The sequence below is a fragment of the Varanus komodoensis genome, unplaced genomic scaffold, assembly GCF_004798865.1.
Source record: "Varanus komodoensis strain SLA01 unplaced genomic scaffold, ASM479886v1 scaffold1, whole genome shotgun sequence".
Taxonomy (NCBI): Eukaryota; Metazoa; Chordata; class Lepidosauria; order Squamata; family Varanidae; genus Varanus; species Varanus komodoensis.
The window spans coordinates 10735827-10761060 of NW_025335268.1; the positions used below are offsets into that span (position 1 = coordinate 10735827).

Here is a 25234-nt window from a genome sequence, read left to right on the forward strand (position 1 = left end):
CCCGGACTTCAATTGGCAGCCAGTGTAAAAGGTATAGGACCAGTGTTATATGAGAGTACCTGTCAGTCCCAGTTAATATCCTGGCAGCTCTATTCTGAACCAATAAGCATCTGGACCTTCTTCAAGGGCAGCCCTACATACAGTGCCACTTTGACTTTTCTGTAAACCAAACATTGTTCATGGCCTTAAAAATTAGAGTCAATGCATCTAGCCCAATACAGTCTGCCATGATGGACAGCAGCTCACTCGGATCTTACCAGATTTTCCTAAAGCTGCTACCAGTGGCCTCCGCCACAGATCTAACCTGCAACCTGGGCATGCTAAAGTCTGTGGGCTGCTGTTGGGACCCAATTCATGCATTCCCAATTCCCAGATTGACCTGAAAGATCTGGATGGAAATGAGCTTTACAGGCAGGGTGGGAGAGAGAGAGAAGATGACATGAGTGGTAGGTGAAGCTGCATCAGTGTCCCACTAGGGGGTAGAACCGCACCCTATTTAAGGCCGGTGCACCCTGTATGCTGCATAGGAATTGTATTTATTTGTTTATTGGCTGTCCTGCTTTGGACAAATCATGAGAAGCAAGACTCACTTGAAAAGAGAAATCATGTTAGGGAAAGTTGCAGGCAGAAGAAGAAGGGTAAAACCAAATATTAGATGGATTGATTCCAAGGAAGCCACAGCCTTGAGTTTGCCACAACTGAGCAGGGCTGTCAAGGATGGGACACTTCAGAAGACATTCATTCATAGGGTTGCCATAAGTTGGAGATGACCTGACAGCATGTAACACCTATTTATTTATTTTCACAATGGACAAAGATCCCTGGGCAGTCCACAAGCATTTAAAAACAATGTAAAACATAAAATCCAGTATAAACATTTAAATGGTTGAGACTACATTATAAAACAAAAGTGAAAACTAGAGTAAAACCTAATAGCAGCACCACGATTTCAGCTACAGTGAAAATTTGAAACAGTCTGAAACTAAAATTCCTGGGAGAATTCCTGAAACTAGAATTCCTGAGGAAGAATGGGTTCACTTGGCACCAGAAAAAGTGGGAAGTTCATTCTTTAGTTGGGGTCCAACAAAGGAAAAGGCCCTCTTCCCAGGAGCCCCCCACCAGACTTCCCTTGGCAGGGTGTCCCTCAAAAGGACCACTGAGGATGATGATAGTGGGGAGATCACCCTTCAGGTAAATTAGCCCCAAACTGTTTAGAGATCAGTCACTCCTTCTCTTGCTGATCAACCAAGCAGGTGGAGGTTTGTTCATCCAAATTAGCTAGTTTATGTGTTTTCATGTACTCTGTGCAAGGTTGCCTTGTCTGGAAAGATTAGCTGTTGGTCTGCTTGGCAGGATAATCTGGTCACATGTGGCCAATTCTGCAGCTTGTGCTAGAACAGGACACCTTCAGTTGAAGACCATAGGACACCTTTATGATGACAGGCCTTTCCATCCTGCCTTTCAGGGCTGTGGGACCCATGGATGGGGCTCAGATGGCCTTTGGCGCTCATCTGTAGCATCCACACAGAGTTGTGAGGTCCTGGGAGGAAGCCAGGTTGGAAGGCCTCTCACCATACATGGATGGGTCTGGTCCTGCGCAAGGGCTGGGAAATTATGCCCTACCCTTTACTCCTGGAGGGGTTATGGCTCTTCTGATTAGACATCAGGCTAGCTGCCTGCAGTAATTACCTTAAATGCCCGTCTAGTTTAAACTCATTTGCAGCATAAACAAATGTGGTCTGTTGGTTCAAGCCCTGTTGTGTCTCTCATCTCCTATTTCTCTCATTGTCTCTCATTTTTCCAAAGAGAATTCATTTTCATGCAGTGGCATATATTGTGCCATTGTTGAAAGTGCAGCAATGCTCTTATTTTAGTGACATACATGGCTCGGAAAGTTAATATATACATTCTTTCTGTGCATAGAGGAGCGGGAGAAAAGAAACACCAGAGTCTGGAGCGACGGCCCTTCCTTTACTGACTTTGATGTCAAGCACCCTAGATTACCTGAAGTTGGGGGGCTGATTGACGGAGCTCTGTTCGTGCACAGCATCTGGCTTCCATAACTGGAGGCGGTCCCATTGGGGTAGGTATGATTGCTGTTTCTGAATGTCATTAAATATGGCTGGGCCTGCAGCATAGCAATATGCAAATCAAAGCAAAGAAGTGGTCTCAAAGAGGCCTCTAGAGGCAACTGCATCTTGCAAATAACAAATATAATCATCTGCATTTGTGTCTGTTGAGCTTCAGTCCCCTCATGTTATTTTTCCCAACCTACATTGCCTCCAGAGCAGTGTGGCTGCTCCTCTTCATGGTCACGGCAGCTTGTTGGCAAAGGGGACACCCTCCTCCCCCAGGCAAGCTGGGATGCTCCCCAATGCCAGCCCCCCACTTGGTGGCAGCCTCCCAGCAGGGCCTGCCCAGGACATTCTGCTGCTTGGGGCAAAGGATGTGATGACCCCCCTCTTCCCCCAGACCCTCCTCCATGGAGGTCAATCTACCAAAGTGGCAGCCAATTCCTACTTATCACTAGTAATGGGACAGGGCAGCATCCTGCACTACATACACCACAGGGCAGTGGACTCAAGTTGGAGACCTGAGGCACAGAGGACAGGACACGTGGCAAATGCTGGGTTCCAGCGCAGGCGTTCAGCGCCCCGCACTGCTCCACACCCCACCCCGCCACCCACTCCCTGAAGCGGCTGCCCCCTTGTCTAGTGGCAGGGACAGCACTGCCTCTGCTCCGTGGGGACTCGGCCACTGCTGCATGCCTTCCACCTAACGGACCAATAGGGAAGCCCCCACCCGTTTGGGGGGATTTCCACAAGGCCTCAGAAACAGGGTGGTGGTGAGATTCCTTTCCAAAGGGAGAAGCAAAGAAGGAAGGGCCAGAAAATAGGCCTCTCTATGCATGATGGCCATCTGCTAAGGGATAATGAGAAACCTGTGCCGTACATTCCTAAGAAGAGTCACCTTACCTGATTGGGACATTTGAGGGCAATCACGGTGTTAAGGTTTTGCAATGCAGTCTTTTCCCCGAGGGGCTCCAGCTGTGCCAGAGAATAACAAGAATGTTCTGAGACCGGAGGGACCGCTGCAAGTGCACTGTTGCCAACCATGCCAAGGTGTCCCACCACCCCGCACCTGTTGGATTGCACACGAGAGATGCAGGGCTTTGGTGGGAATGGCGGCTCAGACTCGGAGGAGGGGGAGTGGACAGGTGACCCAGCCAGGGCTCACTCTGATATTGGAGTTGTTGGGACTAGTGAGGCCCCGGCTGCCCAAACTTTCCCAGTGAGCCAGCCCTGGATCGAAGCACTTCAAGGACAGCCACTGAGCCCCCTCCCACTCCTGATTGTGGGGAAGATACCAGCAGGGCACAGGCTGGGGAGGGGTTTTAGGGAGAACTTGGAACCCCAGGAGACATGGACACAAGGACCCATCGACGCACCTGCCGGCTAGACCAATTAGAGGCTCAATGGGAAGCCCATAGGTGGGCTCGCTTCCAGAGGCGTTTCCCCCTCCAGAGATGGCCCCGAAGATTTCATCACCAAAGCTTTGGGGGAGGGGCAGAGCAAGGGGTCAGCATTCCACCTGAAGTGCGTATTTGGGGCTTGTGAACGGAATGAATGCTCTTCTAATCATTGCTGAAGTGCTTGTCTCATTTGGGAGGGGATGCCCAGCTCATGACACCCGCCTTATTTACTGGGAACACAGGTGCACAGGGACAGCAGGCTTCACCCTTTCCTCTCCAGCTGCAACCTCCATGCAAACAACCCTCCCATGTTGCAATTAGCAATTAGAAAAAGCCTTTCATTGACACCAACAAAATCAGTCACGCTTCCCAGAACAATCCAAATGCATTTGGATGAAGGGTGAGATGGCCATCTGCATCCAAGAAGCAGCTTCCCAGATATAAATTAACTACAAGACCACACAAGTTTGTTGTAAGAACATCTCCACAGCTAGACACAGGTTTACCTCCAAGGCAGACATGGCCTGTTAGGTCTTCTGTTGTGGATATTTTATGTTTCAATGCTATTAAATTGCCACAGATGTTCTTCTACCCTCTATGTTTAATTTCATTAGCTTTCGTGCCAAAGAATGAGCCTAAAACTAAACAGGCTCTGTGGATGTGTATCAGGAGTTCACTGAATAGTTTTATTCCAATATTCCCCTGACCCCCAACTTACCTTGAAAATATATGTAGTATAATGAAAGATACCCCTGCTTCCAGATTATACCACAGAAAACAATTCAGTTATCAGGAATATGCCAAGAGGTCTGGACTGGACGTTTACTGAACTTCAGCAAATGGGTGCAGTTCTTTGGTTGCTATGTTGGTATAAACCCCATTTGTGAATTCAAGAGGTTCTGAGATGGATCTGCTCAGCGGTGTCTTACCATGTTGTTCCACAGAGCCCGGGCAGCCTGGGAATGCGCCTTCTGGTGAAAATGGAAGCAGTCTGGGGCAAAATAGGATGAATCGGGCAACCCTTCCTAAGGAAAGAGACACACAGATTTAGACCCAGAAGGATAGCCATAGAAATGGATTATTACCGTTACATTACATTTATATCCTGCCTTTTTTTCTCTTGCAAGGAATCCAAGCTGGCTTACAAAGTTCTCCTCCACTCCGTTTTATCCATTCCGTTTTACCACAACAACCCTATGAAGTAGGTTAGGCCGAGGTCAATGACTAGCACAAAGTCACCCAGTGTGGCCAAGCAGACTAGAGTTTGCACCTTCTTAGGTCCCCAGCCCAACACTGTAACCACCATGCCTGCTCTTTTCATTAAAGAGTGGCATGAAGGCATTAAGAGTCTGGTGAAGCCCTGAGGACTGTTTTGCTGTAGTCTATGGCTTGGGACTAGAACCCATCTGTGACTAAAAGGGGTCTGTACTTGCAGTGAGGTAGAAAGGACTGCCAGGCTTCCCTTGTCTGCATTTGCAGTTCATGGTAGAACCAGTGATATTTCTCTGCACAAATTGACATTTAGGATGAATACAAGCGAAGAGGAAATGTTTAGAGCCCACAAGCTGAGATTGTGCAGCTTCCATGATTTGAAGCCATTTCTACTTAAAATGGACTTAAAACTATCTCAGGAATATGGCCAGTAACCAAAGCACTTGGAGCAAATGTAGGTGAACTCTATGTATGTTAACAAAGACTTGAGTGGAAGTTTGGCATGTTTTTAAAACTTCAGTTTTGTACTTTACCGGAGTTTCAGGCATGCGCGCTTTTTCCAAAAGTGGCTGGACAACTACTGTGAAATCTTCCCTTGTGTCATATCTTCCACTCTCCACTAAGTGGTGAGTTTGCTCCTAATAAAGCAAAAAATGTTTATTGCACCTCTCGTGTGTACCATGGCATGATCTTTGATCCTGAAATAACATTAAAGGTACAACCCTCAGCAAATTTAGACAGGAAAAAAAGCCTGCAAACCCCAGCCAGCTACGTAGCTGATGTCTCAAAGAATATATGCTGATTAGAGAACAGATTAGTTTTTTACAAAAGATACCTTGGTTCACACTGGGGGCTGTGAATGAGCCTCTTTGTGGTGTGAAGTCTTTGGATGACTGCAGCAGCTAACATCCTAACAGCTGCTCAAGACCTCCTGTGCAGAGTCCCCTTCTAGCTCTCTCTCAGCATTGCTTATTCGCTTAGTCTCCCCGAAGTGTGCCTGACTTCCTTCTGGATTCAAAGCAACTAGCAGGGCACCTGGAGGCTTTTGGAGGCTTCTGGATAAGTGGGGGGGGGGGGGTAATTCACTGACCTTTCTAAGAACCAAGGCACTTTTTTTCAAACAACAAACCACACAGGGTGGTCTAATAAGGACTGAGGATGCTCAGCAGACACAATGCTGACTGATCGTTGGTGGCAAGGCTAAATGAATGGCGTATCCTGACAGAGACGTGGCTGGCAGGAACTCTGAACAGGAGCATTGTAGACTGCAACATTTTGTTGCAAATTTCCATTACTTTAGTTTTTCTGTAGAAGTCTTGTGATCAGCTGTTAATCTGCCATGTTAACTTTTACTTTCGTCTCAGGATTGAGATTGAAGTGCTTGTGAGGAGTGTTGCCTTTCCTGCATTTCTGTTACATAACCTGTAGGTGGTGCTGTGGTCTAGCAGATTAGTGCAAATACACAAGAGGAAATTGCGCTTCCTTTCATGTTCATAATTCAACCCACATTTTCGCTGCTCTAAAATGTCAGAAGTGCTGCTTAGACACAGAATGGTCCAAACTGGAGGACCATGTTGTCTTAAGAACCTGTTACCACCCATGCATAGGAAATGATGAGAGCACAATGCATGCCTCACCTAGAAAATAAAAGCCCATTATCCCTATACTGGAGATGGGCGAACCTGAGCTGACACCCACATGGTCCAGTCTACAACCACTGAATGAGTTCATGGCTGAGATGAGAGCTGAACCCAAGAATGCATTGCAGGGATCACCTGGACAGGGCTGCTCTGCAAAATATATCGACAGCCTTGGAGAGAAGCGACTGATTTTTTGGAGCTTCTAGTCAGTCCAGAGCTTTACTCGGATGGGTCTGTCGCATCATATCTTTCAGGAATGGCAGCTGTGTTGTTCTGGGGTCAGCATTCTGGTTATGATGCTGGCTACAAGGGCAAGTCAGATAGATTTCCATCCTGGGGAAGCCCATGCAAGCAGAGGAGAGAGCACCAAATACCAGCTGCTGTGGGATAAGCAGCAGGGATAAACAGCTGCCTTCATACCCAGAGAAATGTCATCAGCCACTGTGAGAAACAGGATTTGGATCTAATCCATCAGGGTTCTGATGTTCATATTTAATATTTAATCCTTCCTTCACTGATTTACTGATAACAACCCCCCTTTATTTCCTCCCCCACAGTAGTTGGAAGCTGTTTTGATTGGACAAATGTGGCCTGGGGCATGCAGGGAGAAAGTGGCATGTAATAATTATTAGCACATGTGTGCGCATGCACACGCACACACAGAGTACTGTTCTGGAAAAAGCATGGCAGACCCTCATAGCTGTCCTTTATTTTAAAAAAACGCTGCGTACAATTTGGCCCTCAGGCTCAGAGTCTTCATTGCTAAGCTGTAGTCGCTCACACTGGTGCTATGAGAGTCCTTACACTGGATTTCTCCAGTCACCTTTTCCTTAATTGCATCTTCAAGACAATAGTTGTTTTTTCAGGCTGTTCCAATCCTGTTTACACTTTAGTGCAAGCTTTCTCGATCCTGCTTTTGTCTGCTGTCCTACTGGACTACATTTCAAAGCCCAAATAAAAGTGTCCTACCTGAATCCCGAGCTTAATTCTAATTTTCTCAAACCAGGTCACCTAATAATTAGCAAGCACACAGCAGCTCTCTGCTGTATTTCAAAGTCTATTTATGTTCTCAACCAGTATTCAGTAGAGAAGCTGCTGCATGCATAATTCTTTTTCATACTCATACTCATGCCAGTAATTGCATGTTTGGTTAGCAGGTTTCAAAGACAAGGAAATGTGTGGCCCTCCATATGTTATTGGACTGGAAGTCCTATCATCCCTCACTACTGGCTGTGCTAACTAGCACTGCTGGGTGGTGTAGTCCGAAACACTGGGAGGGCTACACATGCCCAACACATTCTAAGGGATTTATAGGCACTCTAAAACTGTTTTGCTTCATATAAACAAGCAGTCTGCTATATCTAACCCTAAGCCTGGATAGGATCAGCCTTTGGTCCCAATCTTACCAAATGAAGTTGTAAGAAAAGGCTGTTTGCCTGTAAGGCAGGGTGTAGAATGCCAGGTCCATAGGCCAAATTCTGTCCATCTGGAAGTTAAATTTGGCCCTCTGGGATTCTCCCCTGACCCTTTCTCCCAACCAGCTATTGTTGATTATTTTCTGGCTTTTCTGTGGCCATTTTCTCATTTGAAAGGTTGAAATTCCTCCCTTAAGGCTTATTTATATGAGACTTAAGCTAAAATATTGTGCTATTTTTCACCTTCTCGTTTTGCGTTTGGCCCACACACCACTGGAAAGCAGCTCCCCAAAGCTTCTCTGCAATGGCTTGAGATTTAGGGCTTATGAGGATCCAAGGCAAGGCACAGGGTATGGTGATGACTGTCTTGTTGCTTCTGCATCTCACACTCTGAATTTATCTTAGATGCCCATTTTCAGCCATCTAGATTTCAGGCTGGGAAGAGAGAGGGATGGAGGCTGGGGCACCAGTGGGAATTAGTGCAGCTCTGCAGCCCAGTCTCTTCCCCTTCCCTACCCCCCTCTGGGGCTCTGTTGCAGCCTCAGGTGGAGGGCAGCTGGCATGCTCAGACTCTGAAAATTCCTTTGGTCTCCCAGAAGATGGCAAGAAATCATAGGATCTCACCCATATTGTCTGGGGTTTGTATGCAATGTTCAGCCTATTTACAGTAGGTCTATGGAGATGAATGTGACTTCTGAGTACAACCCTGAGATTTGTCCTTAATTTTACAGCTATGTGTTGGTCTCCTAAATAAGGTACTAAATAAGATCTCCTTGAAGGGAGCAGTTACTTGTGATGCTGGAGAGAGAAATAAAATAATGCTTCCTTAAAGTGTAAAAAAAATCAGTGTGCAGAGGCTTACAGGCTCAAATTTTATATTTTATTTAAGAAGTTGTTAAACTGGTGTGACTGATGATTTGGGTTTCCATGTATCAGAGCAAGTGGAGGGAAATATCCAAGTCAGTAGTGGAAAAACTCCACAGAAGGGGAAAAGTCTTTGGTTTGGAACCCAGTGACACAGACCTTTCCATAATTGTGAGTATAGGCCCAAAGTTTAGACCATGAGTACAGAACCTCCAGCCCAGGGTGCAAATCTGGCCCTCTCTGCTTCCAATAGGACCCATTAAACCATATCTACTCACCAATTCACCATTTCCACTCCATTTACAGTGCATCTTCCTTACCTGATACATTCTGTTAAAAGATTCAAGCATCTCTATTTCAGCAGAATTATCATCAGGGTTCAAAACACAAGAACATAAAGATCTAGGAAAAATGGAAGAAAGGACATTAAGTTGGCCATGTGGTCTTTTCCTTTCTTCAGGCGTAAGAATAGCTGAGAACCCTGCCACAGTTGCATTTAAACAGCAATTGCATCTCTCCACCAGCTTTATTTTCTGTGTAGGAGTAAATGTCTCTGATTTTCTGCCAGCTATAATGGCTTCTTTACAGGATAAATCAGATGCCACATCTCATTGCAAATTGAATTATTGTGGGGGGAAATACAAATATAAATTATCATCAGTGGAGGATACTGGAGTCAATGGAAAGGAAGAGTTACCCCACAACAATAAGGAAGGAGCCCATGCAATTCTAGTTTCTTCAGCTATAGAAGAGGGTAGTCCAAGCTTTATGTCTGCCCACAACACCAAATGATGGAGAAATAATGTTTGTCTCCTCTTAGAACTAGGCAGCAGCTGGATTGCTGTTTTCCCACATGAACCTGCCCAAACACTAAGATCAACATGAGAAATCCTGTTCCATGTTGCTCCACCAGTTGAGCTTGTGGAAAAGGGCATAATGAGTAGTGCCTTCTTTGCCGTGGTATCTGAACTCTAGAATGCACTCTGGAGAAGACCACTGTAGTGAAGGAAGCTTTATTTTCAGGGGCCTTTGGGTTCTCTCAAAATAATTAACCACTTGGCTGGATTATTTTGTTTAGTGGTAACTGACTGGTGGTATATTCCATTGTCACTGTTTTATTATAAACTTCTGCAAGCTGTTCACATGATCTTGCAGACAGAAGAGCACAGCAAACATGTTTTTGAATAAACAAATCTGGAAGAGAAAGGATAGTGCATATTCCCACTTGCATATATCTTTGACAGAATGTAACCCTGAGTCCTCTGCTGTGGTTGAATCTATAGCTTTTTTTCAGTGCAAGTCTGAGTTCTGGAATAGGTGAAGCAGATAGATACTACTGATGGTGTGACCATCTAACCACCAAGTAGCCACAGGTAATCTCCATGTGTTTGGTATTCGCAGTAAAGATTTTCAAGTCAGATTTCCAAGTCAGAAAGCCTGACTAGAAGAAAATGGAGCCCTACAATCTCCCATTTTATAATAAATTGCTGAACTTGAAGACTACCAAAATATCTATATCCCTTTTTATTGAAGGTGTGAAGGGGGTCATGCTTGTGTCCTGTTCTCCAAGCATTAGATGGCTGTGCATGGATCAACAAGACTCTGGGGACCCACCCGCTTCCTTCAGACCATGTGGTTTCTGACTGAGTGAAACAGGCTCATGCCTTCTTTAGTAAATCAGAAGATGGGTACTCCTTTGTCTCTGATCATACCTCAATACATAATGGTCACCTTTGTCTCTCTTGCACAATTTCTACTGCATAATAAGCATTCCTGTTTTGATGAACCCAGAGACTTTCCTCGGTGCAGAAAGACTGGATGTGACTGGTGTGTGCAACCCTTCTGTGCTTCTTTGCAGTTTCTCTTTAACTGCAAGTACAGGTTTATCAGAAGATCCTAATCACTAGGCAAGGTCTGGGATAGAGCCTCAGAGATTAGATTTCTTAGGGAAATGATTATCTCAGGATATCTGTGACCTTTTTTATCCTCCTCAAATGCCCTGATTCATTATCTGCAAGAATATAGAGGTTCCAAGATAATATGATGTGTTCACGTTCACTTTTTGTGCACGTCTTGTTTCAATAGGTAAGCCCAGCAACAAAGCAGACATGCCTGGGGAGGTATGGTGGATGGATCTTGCCCCCTCACCCCATGTAGACTCTAAACCGGGGCAACGTGATAAAAGTGTGCAAAATTATGCATGCTGTGAGTAAAATGGGTAGGGAGACATTTTTCCCTCTCTCATAATGCTAGAGTCTGGGGTCATCCCATGAAGGTGATTGGTGGGAGATTAAGAACAGATAAAAGGAAGGAGTCCTTTATATGCTTAAACTGTGGAATCCAGGGACTCAGCCACAGGAGATATAGTGATGGCCACAGTTTGATGGCTTTAAAATGGGATTGGGAAAATTCTTGCAGGAGTATCGGTGCTTATCAGTCCTGATGGCTATGTGCTACCTCAAATATCAAAGATAGTATCCATCTGTACACCAATTGCTGGAGAACATGGACAGGAGAGTGCTTGCACGTATCCTGTTTGTGGATTTCCTACTGCATGAACAAAATGGTGAATGAGATGACCCATGGTCAGATCCAGCATGTTCTTAACCAGTCTTCCCAAACTGTCACCCTTCAGGTAGGGTGGAATGCAACTCTCATCTCCAGCTACCTTGGCCATTGCTGCTCTTCTCCAGTACTTCTGCATGGTGCCAGACTGGGCAAGGGCTAATTTATAGTTACATTTTTGTGTGAACCAGCCTTAATTCTTTGATTTTTAAAGAAAGGCAAATTTATTCTCATTAGAGCAAACTTGTGCACACAGAATATAAAGTATTCAGTACATTACTCTCTAGATGCCACTCTATAAATTTTTCAACTACCTACATTTTCCATGCAGACTAACGGCTTACCTTATGTTTTGGGTGTCATTTCCTAAGGCATCCTTAGAAACAGCAAAACCACTCAATGAAAGATTCACTTTAAAGGAACTGTTGTAGTTCCGTGGGGCAGCGTGTGTTTTCCATAACCTTATGGCTCTCCACATAAGGTTAGGAAAGATCCTTGCCTGAAAACCTGGAGAGCTGCTGCCAGTCAGTGCTGACAATATGGAGCTGGATGAACCAATGTTCTGACTCAGTATAAAGCTGATTCTTCTGCTCCCAGAATTGGCACTTCTAACACTGAACTGACATCGTTTTTGTGTAACAGCAGATGTTTAGACCTTTGTTCCTGTGTATATTTAAACAGACAGCATGTATAGATTTATATAATGTAACGATCAAAAATTACTAAAGTCAGTTGGTCAACTTTCAGATGGAGCACAAATTATCAGAGATGTCACAGCAAAACCCATCTCAATTAGCGCCAAACCTCATGATCAGTCTTGGGCAGGTAACTTTCTTCTCCTGATACAATTTCCTCAGAGATGTTATATTTAGGATTGTCACCAGGTTCACAAAGGCTCGGGGCACCTGTGAAGAGGCAAATATAAATGGACTATGGGTATAACAGCTTCTCGGTGCTTGTGGACCAGCTGTAAATGCAGCTCATAGGATTATCTGCTCTCTCATTCTATATACTACATGCCAAATTGCTGAAATTACTGGCAGGGGATCCATCTGACATCCTTTACAGGGAATTGCAAATTGCAGGCAATCCTCACTCTCTGCTTTATCTCTGTGGATGATAAATATTCTAAGTTTATTGTTTCCCAAGTCGCCTGCTAGGCCATATTCTGGTATCCCCTAATTCAGGCTTAAGAGCTTTTCCTTAATACACAGTTCTGGCAATTTTAAGTGCCACTGAATACATAGGAAGGAATTATATTGAAGCTGCAACTTTCTTTGCCATGGAAGAGGCTATTCATAGCTAAGATATTCCTGCAATTTCTAGCTATGAAAGAGAAGGGCTTCTTTTCAGGAAGCTGGTATTACTCTGCCTACCAAAATGAACAAGGCAGCTAGATGCGTGATACGGTGTTCCATGCACAGGACAAATCGTGCACCAAACTACACTTGCTATGGAAGAACTGCCTTAAACCATGTGCTCACCATGGGGAAATGCCCACATTGAATCACATAGTGTCACATCAGACATGGTTAACAAATCACCCAAAATCCACAGTCTCCTGTAGGATTGCTGTTGTGAGCAGCCAGTTGTAGGTGAAGGTATTAGGGAGATCAACTGGCAGATTCAAGGTAGGTTAACCTCCATTGATAATGTAAGAACTAGGTCATTATCAAGTTTCCCACAGGCTGCAGGGTGTATGGCTACATTAGGACACGTGAGGTCAAAAGATGTGCAAACAAATCCTCTCCAGGCCCCGTTTAAAGTGCTGGTTTTGATCTTTAAAGTCCTTCTTGGCATGGGACCAGGACTGCCAGATGTCCTCCTCCAGATACCTTCACTGACTGAGGTTTCTGAGTAGTTACTTAGGAAACTACCTTTTCAAGTATGGCACTCCAAATCTGGAATGCTCTCCTAAGCTGGCCTACCTGGAACCTTGCTTGATGCAAGTTCATCTCCAGATGAAGACTTTTCAAGCTTTCCTGGCCATTTAAATCTACTCTGTTTTATCTCTGTTACTGTATTTACATTTGGATGTTTCACTTTTAGTATATTATTGCATGTTTCATTTGTTTCCCCCCTGATATTTCTGACTGTCTGTAAGCCATCCCCTGTTTGAAGAATGAGTTAGAATCTCCATCATAAATAAATCAAATACATAAATATTTTAGAGAATTCTGAAGTGCTAGTATTTCAGCAACTCATTATTTCTTATCCCACTGGCTTTGATGGCATAGTTTACTTTAATACCTCTTTATGGAGTAAGTCCAAAGCTGTCTGTATATTGCTTGTGAAATTTTCTGGGGAATAGTGTACCTATGAAAGAAAGGGATAATGGTGAATTCTGTGTAAAATGGTTTGGTTGTCATAGTCAGAGCTTGTTCATTTCCAGTCACTTCACTATTCATGTATATTTGGAAGGGGAAGACAGCAGAACATACACATTTGTGTCCTTTCTAACTGACATACTAAGCATGCATATTGTACTCAGGAATGAGAACTTGAGCACAAACATGTTGTGAGACGTGGCTCCAGGATTTAGTGAGCCAGGAAACTGAGCACCAGTCTGTTTGTGCAGACCTACCAATACACCAACACAAAAGATGACATTACATTTAAGTTGTATTGCAAACAGTTAAGACACACAGTTGGGGTCATAGAATATTCATGACATTTTTTCTCCTTGCAATCCTGAAGGCAAATAGTAAGGGATAGTGGTGCATAAAACGCATGAATACCAAGGATGCTTCCAGACAGAGGGTTCCTAACACTACCAAGCAACAAGCATTCCACATCTTTTTCACCTTTTCCTAACTGCTTTTGTTTTGTTTTTTCCTGGTTAAAAATAGATGGAAGAGATGGCTAGAAAACACAGGAAGATATCTGGAACTCTCCCCCATAAAACTGTGTGTATGAGGCAAGGAAATTACAGGTTAAAAAGCTTGTCTGGAAGCATCCAGAACCAGAGATTCATCTGTACATCGAGCTCGTAAGTGCTAGTGCTGCCATTGACTTCTTCAGCTTTGCATGTGCAATGCAAGATGTATATGGAGTTGCCCCAGGTAGTTATATGAATGATAAAACTCCAGACATGCAGGTATCAGGTGTGTACAGAGATTGTATACACATAGAAGCTCTCTCATGTGCAAACATTCTTGAAATAACATTTTAAAAGTAATAATTCAAAGTAGCATACTGATCCCACCAAACACTCCATTATAATCCAAATCAGCAAAAGCCAATCCAAATACAAATGTTTAACAACATTTCTGAAGGCTTTTGAATATAAAGTAGAAGACATTGTTAGATAACATTTCTTTAAATGTGCTTGATCTGCTAACCTGATTATCTGATGTTTGTTGAACCAAAAAATTACAGTGGGGGAAATATAAATGATGAGGCAGAGTTTTAGGTCCAGACTTGCTGGATCTGAATAGTAATGACATGGAAACTGTACAGGGCTTGTTAATTCATGATCTAGGTATTTGTCTTTATCAACAGACAGGTATCTTTAAAATGAAGCAGCAACAATAAAAAAATCAAAAGGAGTTCCCTAAGATAGTATTTCATGTGATAACAGCCTCAAGGTGAATGACCTTTACGTCTATGTAAAGACATGAATGAATGCCAGAACCTCTCAGATGCTGACCCAGCTCTATAGACCCTCAGGCCTTATGTGGAATATTCATACTGACTGACATGGAAGAACAGCTGCTCCCAGCCTCAGACTGGTGGCTTCAAGGGGCCAGTTATGGGCGTGGTGGGTCATGTGCCATTATCAGACACATGTCGTTAGCACTATCTACCAAAGAGGTTTCAGAGCCAGTTCCAACATGAACCTTTGCGGTTTCATTCACCAAAGGCTACAGCATCACTGCTTTGCATGAATATAGATTTTCCAGGGCACATTTATCTATCTATCTATCTATCTATCTATCTATCTATCTATCTATCTATTTATTTGAGCTATAGCCTGCCTTTTTTCTTACACTCAGCGTAGCTTGACATCATTCTCCTCCTGCTGCTCTCAGTCTTATCCCCACACAACAACCCTGTGAGGTAGGTTGGGCTGAGTGTCTGTGACTGGTCCAATGTCACCCATGGCTGAGCAGGAACTAGAAGGCACCTGAGCCTCAGTCCTGCACACTTAACCACTGCACCACACTGAGTGCTTGGGGAAAAGGTCGTGCACCTTCCTGTTAGCACACTTACTCCTACAAGCCGTCACCAGGCTGGATGTGAACACTGCTCAACGGGACTGAGACGGCATGGAGTCATTTCCACATTAACCAAAATAACAAAATAGACAGTTCCTGTTCTTACAGTTCCCTGTGCATATCCTGGAGGCATCTTCGCAATTAGAAAATATGTATAGATGAGCATTCAGGTGCACAGAAAAGCTTTTTATTGAGGGTGAGGGGAGAAGTAACATGGCATTAAGTCAGAAATGGCTTTAAATCCTTTGGAAACTTACAGGATCCTTACAAAAACTGCACAAGTCATTTCCTCCTATGAAAAGTGTCACAAGCTTCCAGTCTTCTTGGAAATTTATATTCTGTATTCCAAAGACAGACAGACAGACAGACAGAATGAAAAGCAAAAAGTAAAAATACTTGAGCTGACAGCCTATAAAGGAATCATTCAGTTTTTCTTTCAAGGGCACAGCTGGCTTGCTCCTTTGCACTGTTACAAAACTTAGGAAATCATGGCAGCAACCCTAAATGAAGACTTCATGTGCCATCCAGTTATGTAAAGTGAGAAATCAAAGGGTCTGATTGCCATCGCCTGATCCAAAACCTACCGCACTGCAGCATTGGTGCTGCTAAGAGCATCAACGACATGTTTCAGTGTATACTGTCACCCTGCAAACTGGGCTCTGGATCTCCTGCTTTTTAATAAGCAGGCCCAATTCACTTGCACATATTTGGGTATGCCCAAGGGCCATGTCCCACCTCTACTGAGAGCCGAAGCTGTGAACTAGGGGATCTGTTTTGTACTCATAAACCCTTAGACAAAATCCCCAGCAGTGCCTCTTAAAGCATTACAGTTTGTAAGGCTTCTGTCTGAGTCATTTCCAACAGTCAAGATGAAAAGAGTCACTCACACCCCGGCATCTTATATTGCTGAGACATAGCCGTGGAGAAGAAGCAGAAGGCTGTCAGCCAAATGCTTCTGCAGTATTTGAGACATGGGTATTAAGATGCAATTGATTTAATGCAGCCTGAGAAGTGTCCCCAGTCATTTGCCTTGTTAGGTTCGAGAGAGGTCCACAGGTGCAGTAACCCTTCCCTTGTGTGCTGCTAGCTAGTTACGGGAATGATTTGCAGGAGTGTAGCAGGCAGCTTGTAAGCTGGTTATCACACAAGCCATATCTATGCAATTGGCTTGGCAGTCACTCCCTTTTCTTGGGAACTCTTAAGTTCTTGAATTCCCAGGTTCCTAACAAACAAGTTCCCAGGATGCTTTGGGTAAAGCTGCACCAGAGAAATTGATGCTTGATGGATACCTGTTTGCGGTATAGCTATCCTTGGTAGCTACTTAAACTATTAGGTGTTGAAAAATATGCCATGGACATAACTCCGGCATTCCATCTTTTTTACATAGGTGACTTACCCAGATACTTTTTCACAATGTGTTCCACTGGGCTATTCATAGCTGTGCTATAGTAGTCTAAAGCCAGCTAATACATATTCAGAAACACATTCCCAAACCGATTCCGAGGTCCGGACATCCCTGCTGCTCCCAACAGTTGCCTGCTTCAGAGCCCTTTCCCAACTTCCTTGCTGCCTGCTGGTGCAGACATTTGTCACTTGTAGTGATATTTTGCCCATGCAAAAAGGTCTGTTCAGGAAACATCGCAGTGCTGCTCCAATGCATTAAGCCATAAATTATAACATACCTACTTCATTCTCAACTTGCCCATGCCACCGCAGGATCCATTTTCAAGAGGCATTCCATCTTATATGATGGCCTCTTCTTGGAAGCTAACTAGGAGCTGCTCTGTTGCTAAGTATTTATTTTATATTTATATTGACACACTAAAATCATTAATTTTTTGAAAAATCTGTCCAATTAATTAGACACATTTTATCCAATTAACTGATGGGCTTATTAAAGTTTGCAGCCTTTAATTCTACCCAGAACTTCCTCTTTCCACCCCTTGTGTACAGCCCTATAAGACACAGTAACCTATTTTTTAAAAAATACTTATTTCAGCAGGAAACTCACAGAATCAGTCTTCATCAGGTCTATTAGTCTTCTAGCTTGAGATGGAACATCTCTAAATATAAAACGCAAGAACATAAGAAAGGGCATCAAAATTTTATAACAACATAACAATTTAGGATGTCATTCCAAGGAATATGGCAGCAGCAGAAGTTTAATGCAAATAACACAGGGAACAATTCACAGATAGATTTTGGGAGCAATATGGAAATCTGGGATGTCATGCCAATAAATGAAGATGCTCATAAGAATACTAATACGCAAGTGCTCAGTCCATGGATGAGACCAGAAAAAGTCACTTCGTTCAGCTAGAAGGACACTCAAAATTAAAATCTGCTTTAATATTCAAAGAACAGATTAGGAAGACAGAAAGGCAATTACTGCTTTGCTTGTTTCAGCATCTGGAACACCTTGCATAAGCAGGACTACGTCTACAAATCTCTCTCAATCTCTACAGTGCTAACTGTGCAGTCTGCACAACAAATCCTCCTGCACATGATTCCACATGGAGAGTCTTTTCTGTCTGAGGGATCACATGAAGAACCTGTGCTTATCATGGCATAAGGTGAGGCAAAGATGGAACAGCAATTTCATGCATGGAATTTCTCTGCACATGCGAAGGCTGCAAAGTGGAGCAGAGTCTGCCAGGGTTTCAAAGTCTTTGAGGGAGGCCCTCCTCTTGATCCTGCTACATGAGAGACATGATTCAAGGGTCTTTGAACGGGAGGCCTTTCCTACATTTCCCAGGCTCTGGAACTCTTGCTGAGAAAGGCTGGGCTGCCCCCCTCTCTTTTGTCCTGATGGCAAACAAAGGCCTTTTTATTGAGGCATGACTTTGGCTTGCACTCTTTTCTGAAGCAGAATGGGATTTAACTGGCTGATGCTCTCTATTTCTTCTGTTATGTTTTTAACTGGCCAATGCTCTCTATTTCTTCTTTGTTATGTTTTAACTGTGTTTTCAGGAATCTGTTTTATGTTATGTTTTAATTAACATAATAGTTTTCATGCTGTATTATTTCTGGCCAACTTGATCTTCATTTTTGGCAGAAAATTTGAGTATCAGTTAAATGAATAAAATATGTGGTTACATGCCAGCAGCTCTTAGGCATGAAATATGGTATCCAGTCGTCATAATCTAGCAGGACTGGGAGAAATGACAATAATCCAGACTCCTTCAATGGTAAGAATTCTCCAGTCTTAAAGCATCTCTGACAGATATTTATCCTTTCTCCTTTTAAAGGCATGCCAGAGGAGAACAGTCCCATTCCTGTTAGGATCTTGTCCCCGATACCCTGACTAGGACTTCAGTCCTACAGTATACAAACAGACACAGAAGTAACTCCCATTGACCTTACTGGGGCATGCTTCAGAATACATCTGTAATGTGTTGAACTGCACTATAAAACTACTCTGCAGCTACCTGAGTCTGTTGTTTCTTGTTCCTGTCTGGTGGAAAGAGATTTACAAAAAATTGCTGCCACATCTCTTTAATTCATTACTTGATGCCAAATATGTCCAGTTATTTCAGGCTTTTTCTCATATTTCCTACATTCCCTATTCTTTATCTACGTCACTTCTTTGAATGCACTATGAAATGGACAGCATATACCATCTGAGACCTAATCTCTGCCAGATAAAACATATTACATCCTGCTTCTTGCACATGGCACATCTGCTCATGGTATTATGCTACACCGTTGTTCAGGGTAGATTTTTGCAGCTGCTACTGGTGGTATCTTCTTGCCTACAGTACTTGACATGGATCAACATTTTTGCATACCACTCCAAGCAGAGATTCTCTGGCACTCACAAAAGCATGCAAAGAGTAAGTGTGAGCAAGCATGGTATTATAGGCTAGATACGGTCATCAGGATTGGCCTTTGCCCACCCCACAGTTCAATCTAACCTCACAAAGTGTGGTGCCATGGCCCAACCCTTCCCACTAAATCTACACCCATTCTGCATTTATGTCCTCAGGGGTTCCCACCCCCGCAACCTTTTCACTAAAAAGTTAAATCTCATGTATAGCTCTACAAACTGATGCTCCAGTTCGGCAAGGTCATTTTGATTTTCCATCATGTCCCTGTGGTATTTGGAGTCCCAGTTTTGTATAATCTGCTGATCTGATAAGCATTATGTCAGCTCCTTCTCTCAAGTAATTAGTGGAATCCTTGAGCAGCAACCAGACTTGTGGTACACTGTGCTACATCTCTCTTACCAACAGTAGTAGCAACACAGAGAAAACTTCTACTTCAGGGAGACAGACTGTCATGGAACACTGTTCCTCCCCTGCTAGTGCTTGCAATTAAGAGTGGCTTTCCAACAAATTGGATGCCCATCATATAACCTGTTTTTCTCATATTTACCTGAGCATATACCATTTGTAAAACAACATCGGTAGTATTAAAACTGTATATACGAAATTACTACACCAGAGTAGGAAACTGCTAGCATAGCATGACATATTCTTTACAATCTTATGGCTACTTCTCCTAGATGCTTACAAACATTGTTTTCAGATTTGTTCTTTCTAATACCTTCCCATGGGCAATATTTAAATGAATGGAGCTATAATTTTGACAGGATGGACAGTCTGCTAGAACCTTTCTTTCCTCCAAAAATGATCTTGGACAGCATTACCACTCGATTAAACAAGTCTTAGTCAATTTATTGTATATATTTGAATTAATCAGCTCACTATAACTGCATCAACAAATATAAAAGAAGCATTCTGAAAAAAGAACATACTTGCTTTTGTTTGTGGATATCATATTGACCTAGTTCAGATAAATTAGGAGATTAGGGGGTTCTGCTATAGGAAAGAACTGTGGCAAGCTTTAGGCTTATGTGATCCCCACCTCCCCCTGACTCCTTCTTTGTGTAGCAAGGGCTAAGATTAGAAGCATCTGCCCTTATTAAACTTACGGAACTATGCTTTGTTTAAATTGTGGTTCATGAAAACCAGTCACAACAAACTGAGGTTTCAGATCCTGGTTTCTTCTCACTAACCACAGTTTAAACAAAATTCAGTTTCCTCAGTTCAGACTAGCTTGCTAATCTACTTTTCTAGCAAGTAGGAGGAAGTAATGTGTAAATCTGAGGCTCACCAAGGCCTGTTCTTATAGGAGGAAATACTTGCATTCCCATTATGTCTGAATTGGGCCTATTCTAGGGTAAAAATTTAAAGTAATGTCTGGTTTGGCCCTAAGGGTCTCCTCCCACCATCAGTGTGTGTATGTTTTTTTAAGGCAAGAAAAAACAAATGTAGAAAACAGACAGGTAAAAATGAAAAAGCAATCCAGCAAAAAATGTTAGCTCTCTTCAAACTCATTTAAGATCTTAATGGTACTTCCTCAGGGAATTCTAAAATCAATATGTAGACAGCCAAGACAGACAAACAAACAGAATTATAGTTCATACATGAGTACCAAAATAATGCCATATATAAACTTGTGATTTGACATTTTGTTCATCTTTCTTTAGAAGCAGACATTGTTGGTGTGAAATAAAGAATATATTTTATAACAGAATATGAGGACTATCTTTCAATTTGATTGATTAGTCAGATTGCTGAAAACATTTTTATTACTTGTCAGTGTTGGAGTCCTAATACTTCAATTAGTTCTTTAATTTGTGAATGATATTTGGTGTCTGCAAATCTGATCCATGAAAAGGTGACTCAGTATTCCCAACCAAGACAGAACTTGGCCTGGAAACAAACATGACAAAACTGAGGCTGTCATACTTCACACATATCAAGAGAAGGCAAGACTCACTGGAGAAGACAATAATGTTAGGGAAAGTTGGATGCAGAAGAAGAAAAAGGAGACTGAATATGAGGGGGACTGAATCCATTAAGGAAGCCACAGCCTTTTGCTTACAAGAGCTGAGCAGGGCTGTGAAGAAGATGACTTTTTGAAGGGGGTTCATTCATACGGTCACCATAAATTTGTGATCACTTCCTGGCATGCAACTACAATAAATTTTCTCCAACTTTATCCTGAGCTGTACCTTTTCTTCATAATGCAGAATAGTGCACAATGTAACCAGGTCAGTATAAGAACTATTATACCACTTTAAGAATTGCTGTCATAGTTTGTTTTCTTCTTACCCCCTTGCTCTTTTTTTTCCTTTGGGTCATGTATTTTAGATTGTAAGCCTGTGGACAAGGGGTTCTGTATTTTTTTCTAAAAAATTATCTTATATAAGCAGTACCAGGAGACATTTTGGCTAAAGAGAGGCATAAAAAAGCTTTAACTAAATGTATTACAATGACCAGATGCATCTGCCATTTTTGAAAGGTATACTTTCAATATCGTATCACTGTGGCTGCATTACATGATGCCCTGTCCTTAGCAAGGATGTGGAATATGGACACTGGAACATCAGGATGCTTTCCTCAGGACCTGTATCCAGGGTAGGCATGGTTGGACTAATGCTGAGGCCCCACTCCCAGCAGGGGCCCACTGATAAGAGCTTCTTGGACTAGCTCCCCCTTGCTAACTCGTCAATCTGCCTTTCATTCTGGTCCAGACAACAGGCATGGGGAAAAGGGTGAGGAGCATATGTCACTGCCTACTTTCTCATTGGTTCTTTACCTGTCAAGCAAGCAAGCAGTACCAATTGTGTTGTGAGCTGCCCAGAGGTGCTGTGCCACAATTGGGCGGCCTACATTTTTTTAAAATAAATACAGTGGTACCTCGGCTCATGAACGTCTCAGTTCATGACCAAATCAGGCCGCAAACAGAAATTTCATAAACATTTTGCTGCAGGTCACAAACTCTGCATTGGGTGACGATTTTGAGAGCGCCCACCCACCCTGCACGGGTGCGATCGCGGTTGTGCTGGTGGGGGAGAGGGCCGTGTTTATGCTGGGAGTGGGGAGATGGCCACGATTGCACCCATGTTCTCTGCCCAAGCATGGCCGCGCCCGCCTCCCTCCCCACGCACCCGCCATCGCACCCGTCTCCCCACACCCCTTCATACAATTGCTGGGGGCAGGGGAGGGGGAGATGGCCACGATCTTTCTTGTTCTTTGTCACTTTGCTTCACATTTTTGTGAATAAAAAAATAGCTGCAGAATGGATTAACCTTATTTACATTGACCCTCATGGGGAAATATGACTTGGCTCATGGCCAATTTGGGTCACAACCAGAGTCCTGGAACAGATTAAGTTCATGAGCCAAGGTACCACTGTACATAAACTATGAGAGAGAGAAGGGAAAATAATACCAGGGCTGGTGGGGATGGCAGTGGGAAGGGAGCCTCACTGAAGGAGGAAGACCTTTAAGGGGTCTTGCCCAAGGGCCTTCAAAAACTTGGAGCTGGCTCTGCTTTCCTAGCTGTCACTCCATGTGACAGACAGGGCTTGGTAGCTAATGGGGTTAGCAGGGTTGGTCAGCTACCAAGTCCCCAACTTCTGGTCTCCCATTGCTCAGGGGAAGTCCCCTCCATCTGTCCTCTCCTGCGGCAGTGAGGACTGTTGTCCTCCAACAGGCTTCTTCATCTGCTCTGTTCACTTGCAGCAGCACCTACCTGGGCATCTTGCTGGGCAACACCCTACAAAAAGCCTGCCAAAACCTGGTGCCAGCCAGCCCTGACTCTGGAGTGGTAGGTGGAGAACTCTGTGCCAGGACACCAATTTACAGCCCTGTTTCTCTGTCCTGAAGGCTTGCGATGAAACAGGCCTCAGGAAGGGAATGTGCACCTTCAGCTATGCTCAGCTTGTTCAGGATGAACACATTTGTTATTTAATAACCTACCTTCAGGGAGAGGTGTGGGGAAGAAACCTTGATGCATAAACGTTATTGCATGCCAATGAACAGATAACGGCAAAGTCTCAGCCAGCAGAGATAACGACTTTCAAAAAGCAATGATGCTGATGATAACCACCAAAGCGATCATCCCTGCACTCTGTTATTGTCTGTTATCAACCCAGTAAAAATTACTGTTATTATGTGGTATCAATGTGTATAGTACAGATGGTGACTGACATGTGAGAGATCACTGTTCTTCAAAAAGGAAAAATAAACCCTCAGATGTTTTGAGGAGGAAAGTACCAGAGAGGTGGTAAGTACCTTTTCCACCTTTTTAAAAAAGTAAACTCAACAGCAAAGCCATAGAGGAATACATACCCTTAAAAAGACTTTGTACAGACCAATCTTGGGTCAGTTCAGTTGTTGCCACTCCTGGAGTCTTGGGGTGGGGAACATTTAGCCTCACAGATAATGTTGGACTGCCTGTCCTATCATTCCTCACCATTATCATGCTGGCTGGGACCAATGGCAGTGGGAGGCAAACAACATCTAAAGGGCCACAGAGTCCCCTTTGCCCCACCTTGAACAACCCAGTTGGAAAGAATGTAGCAAAAAAAAAAAAAATGCAGGGGAATTCCACCTGAAAGTAGGGATATTTTTTTAAAAAAATCCTTGTCACTATATATTTCACCAAATGCATGAAGAATTTCATTCTGCCCAGGGAGGCTTGCCTCATGCAGGACTGGCCCAAGATGTTTTGCTGCCTGAAGAGAAGTAAGGAATGGTAATTCCTATTCTGTCCCGATCCAAGTCCCCATATACGCACTTCCCAAGGACGGCTACATTATTTTGGCACCTGAGGCAGAAGACTGCACAAACACCTCTCCTTTTTCCTGGCAGTGAAAGGACAACAACAGCAACAACTTCGATAACTAGCAAATCTGCTATCCTTTCTGAACAACAAAACCCAGCTGCCTGAGGAAGCTACCTTGCTCTGCTTAGTGCCAGGCTGGGCCTAAAGCTTTTCTTTTAGGAAAGCCTTCTGTTTAGCTCCATTTCCCCTGAGTTTACCTGTTGTTCCTTTTAATTTATCTGCCAGACCTCTGCTGCTTGTTCTTTTTTAAATAATGGTGTTTTAGTGTTTAGATCCTTTTAAAAATATTTTTGTACCTTTCCTTGTATTTTTATTTTATTCCTTGTACTTTTATTTTGTTAGCTGCCTTGAACATTTTGGAAAAGACAGGATAAGCCTTGTTTTTAATAGGAAAATATATAAAGCAATTGAGGAGGTCTACTCTTTACACCAAAAGGGATGCCTGGAGGAGTGGAAATATGTTCTCCTCCTTGCTTACCTAGAGGTTTTAACCATTGGCTGAGCAGGGGGAAATGCTTAAAGCTGCAGTGTGCAATAGTGTGTCACAGAAAGGAGGGTAGGCCTTGTTTCCTTTCCCCTAATGTTCCTTTCTGGATAAAGAACAGGCTTCACCACCTCCTCCTTTAGAGATGAACAGCAAACCCCACTGTCCGCAGGAGGATGTCTGCAACAGGCCCGCACACACATGCAAGCACACACTCTTAACATGGGTTCCTACCTGGCACGTGCTCCTGCCACAGCCTGGTTCAAGTAGGCATTTTTTGTTTGCTCTGATCCTTTGCCAGTGGAAAAGCCTAACAGAGAAGGGTTGAACTCACGAAGAATATCTGCAAAAGAAGGAAATGCAGGTTCATATGTTGGTTTACCCTCCGGGTTTGAACCACAATGTCACAATGTACAATTCAGTGTAAAGAATTATTAAGTGGCTACCCAACTAAACCCACGTCTGCGTTCTCTGTGCTGCCTGTGGTTTGTTGCCCATGGGTTGCCACTTTGAGTTCCTAAGCAACTTTCCTTTTGATCCACAACTAAGCAGCAGGGCCGGCAAAAACTTTGCTTAGTATTCATTCTAAACTGATAATGCTATTTTTAAAAATGCTGCTGAGAATGTGGAACCAACCAAGATCCTGGGAGGTTACAAAACACACTGGTAAGTCATATACAACAGACTGCAACGTCAGTTGTGAGGAAGCTTCCCTCGTGAGCCATT

At 43.4% G+C, this 25234-nt stretch overlaps 1 protein-coding gene and 1 long non-coding RNA gene across 2 annotated transcripts in view; one reads left to right on the plus strand and one right to left on the minus strand.

The window, feature by feature from the left end:
- The window catches only part of PLB1 (phospholipase B1), a 129020-nt gene that overhangs the window by 58082 nt on the left and 45704 nt on the right, over positions 1 to 25234 (minus strand). Inside the window, exons 22-31 of the mRNA XM_044439530.1 lie at positions 24743 to 24851; positions 17397 to 17448; positions 15643 to 15723; positions 13419 to 13484; positions 11973 to 12073; positions 8924 to 9005; positions 5218 to 5322; positions 4402 to 4497; positions 2976 to 3047; positions 2005 to 2128 (exon numbers count right to left, since the gene is read on the minus strand). Coding sequence (XP_044295465.1) covers positions 2005 to 2128; positions 2976 to 3047; positions 4402 to 4497; positions 5218 to 5322; positions 8924 to 9005; positions 11973 to 12073; positions 13419 to 13484; positions 15643 to 15723; positions 17397 to 17448; positions 24743 to 24851 — 888 coding nt within the window. The remainder of the gene's footprint in view (positions 1 to 2004; positions 2129 to 2975; positions 3048 to 4401; positions 4498 to 5217; positions 5323 to 8923; positions 9006 to 11972; positions 12074 to 13418; positions 13485 to 15642; positions 15724 to 17396; positions 17449 to 24742; positions 24852 to 25234) is intronic.
- Positions 1949 to 19760, plus strand: LOC123028101. The gene is made up of 3 exons (XR_006415625.1): positions 1949 to 2083; positions 14018 to 14157; positions 17792 to 19760. It is a non-coding gene; the product is annotated as an uncharacterized LOC123028101 (long non-coding RNA).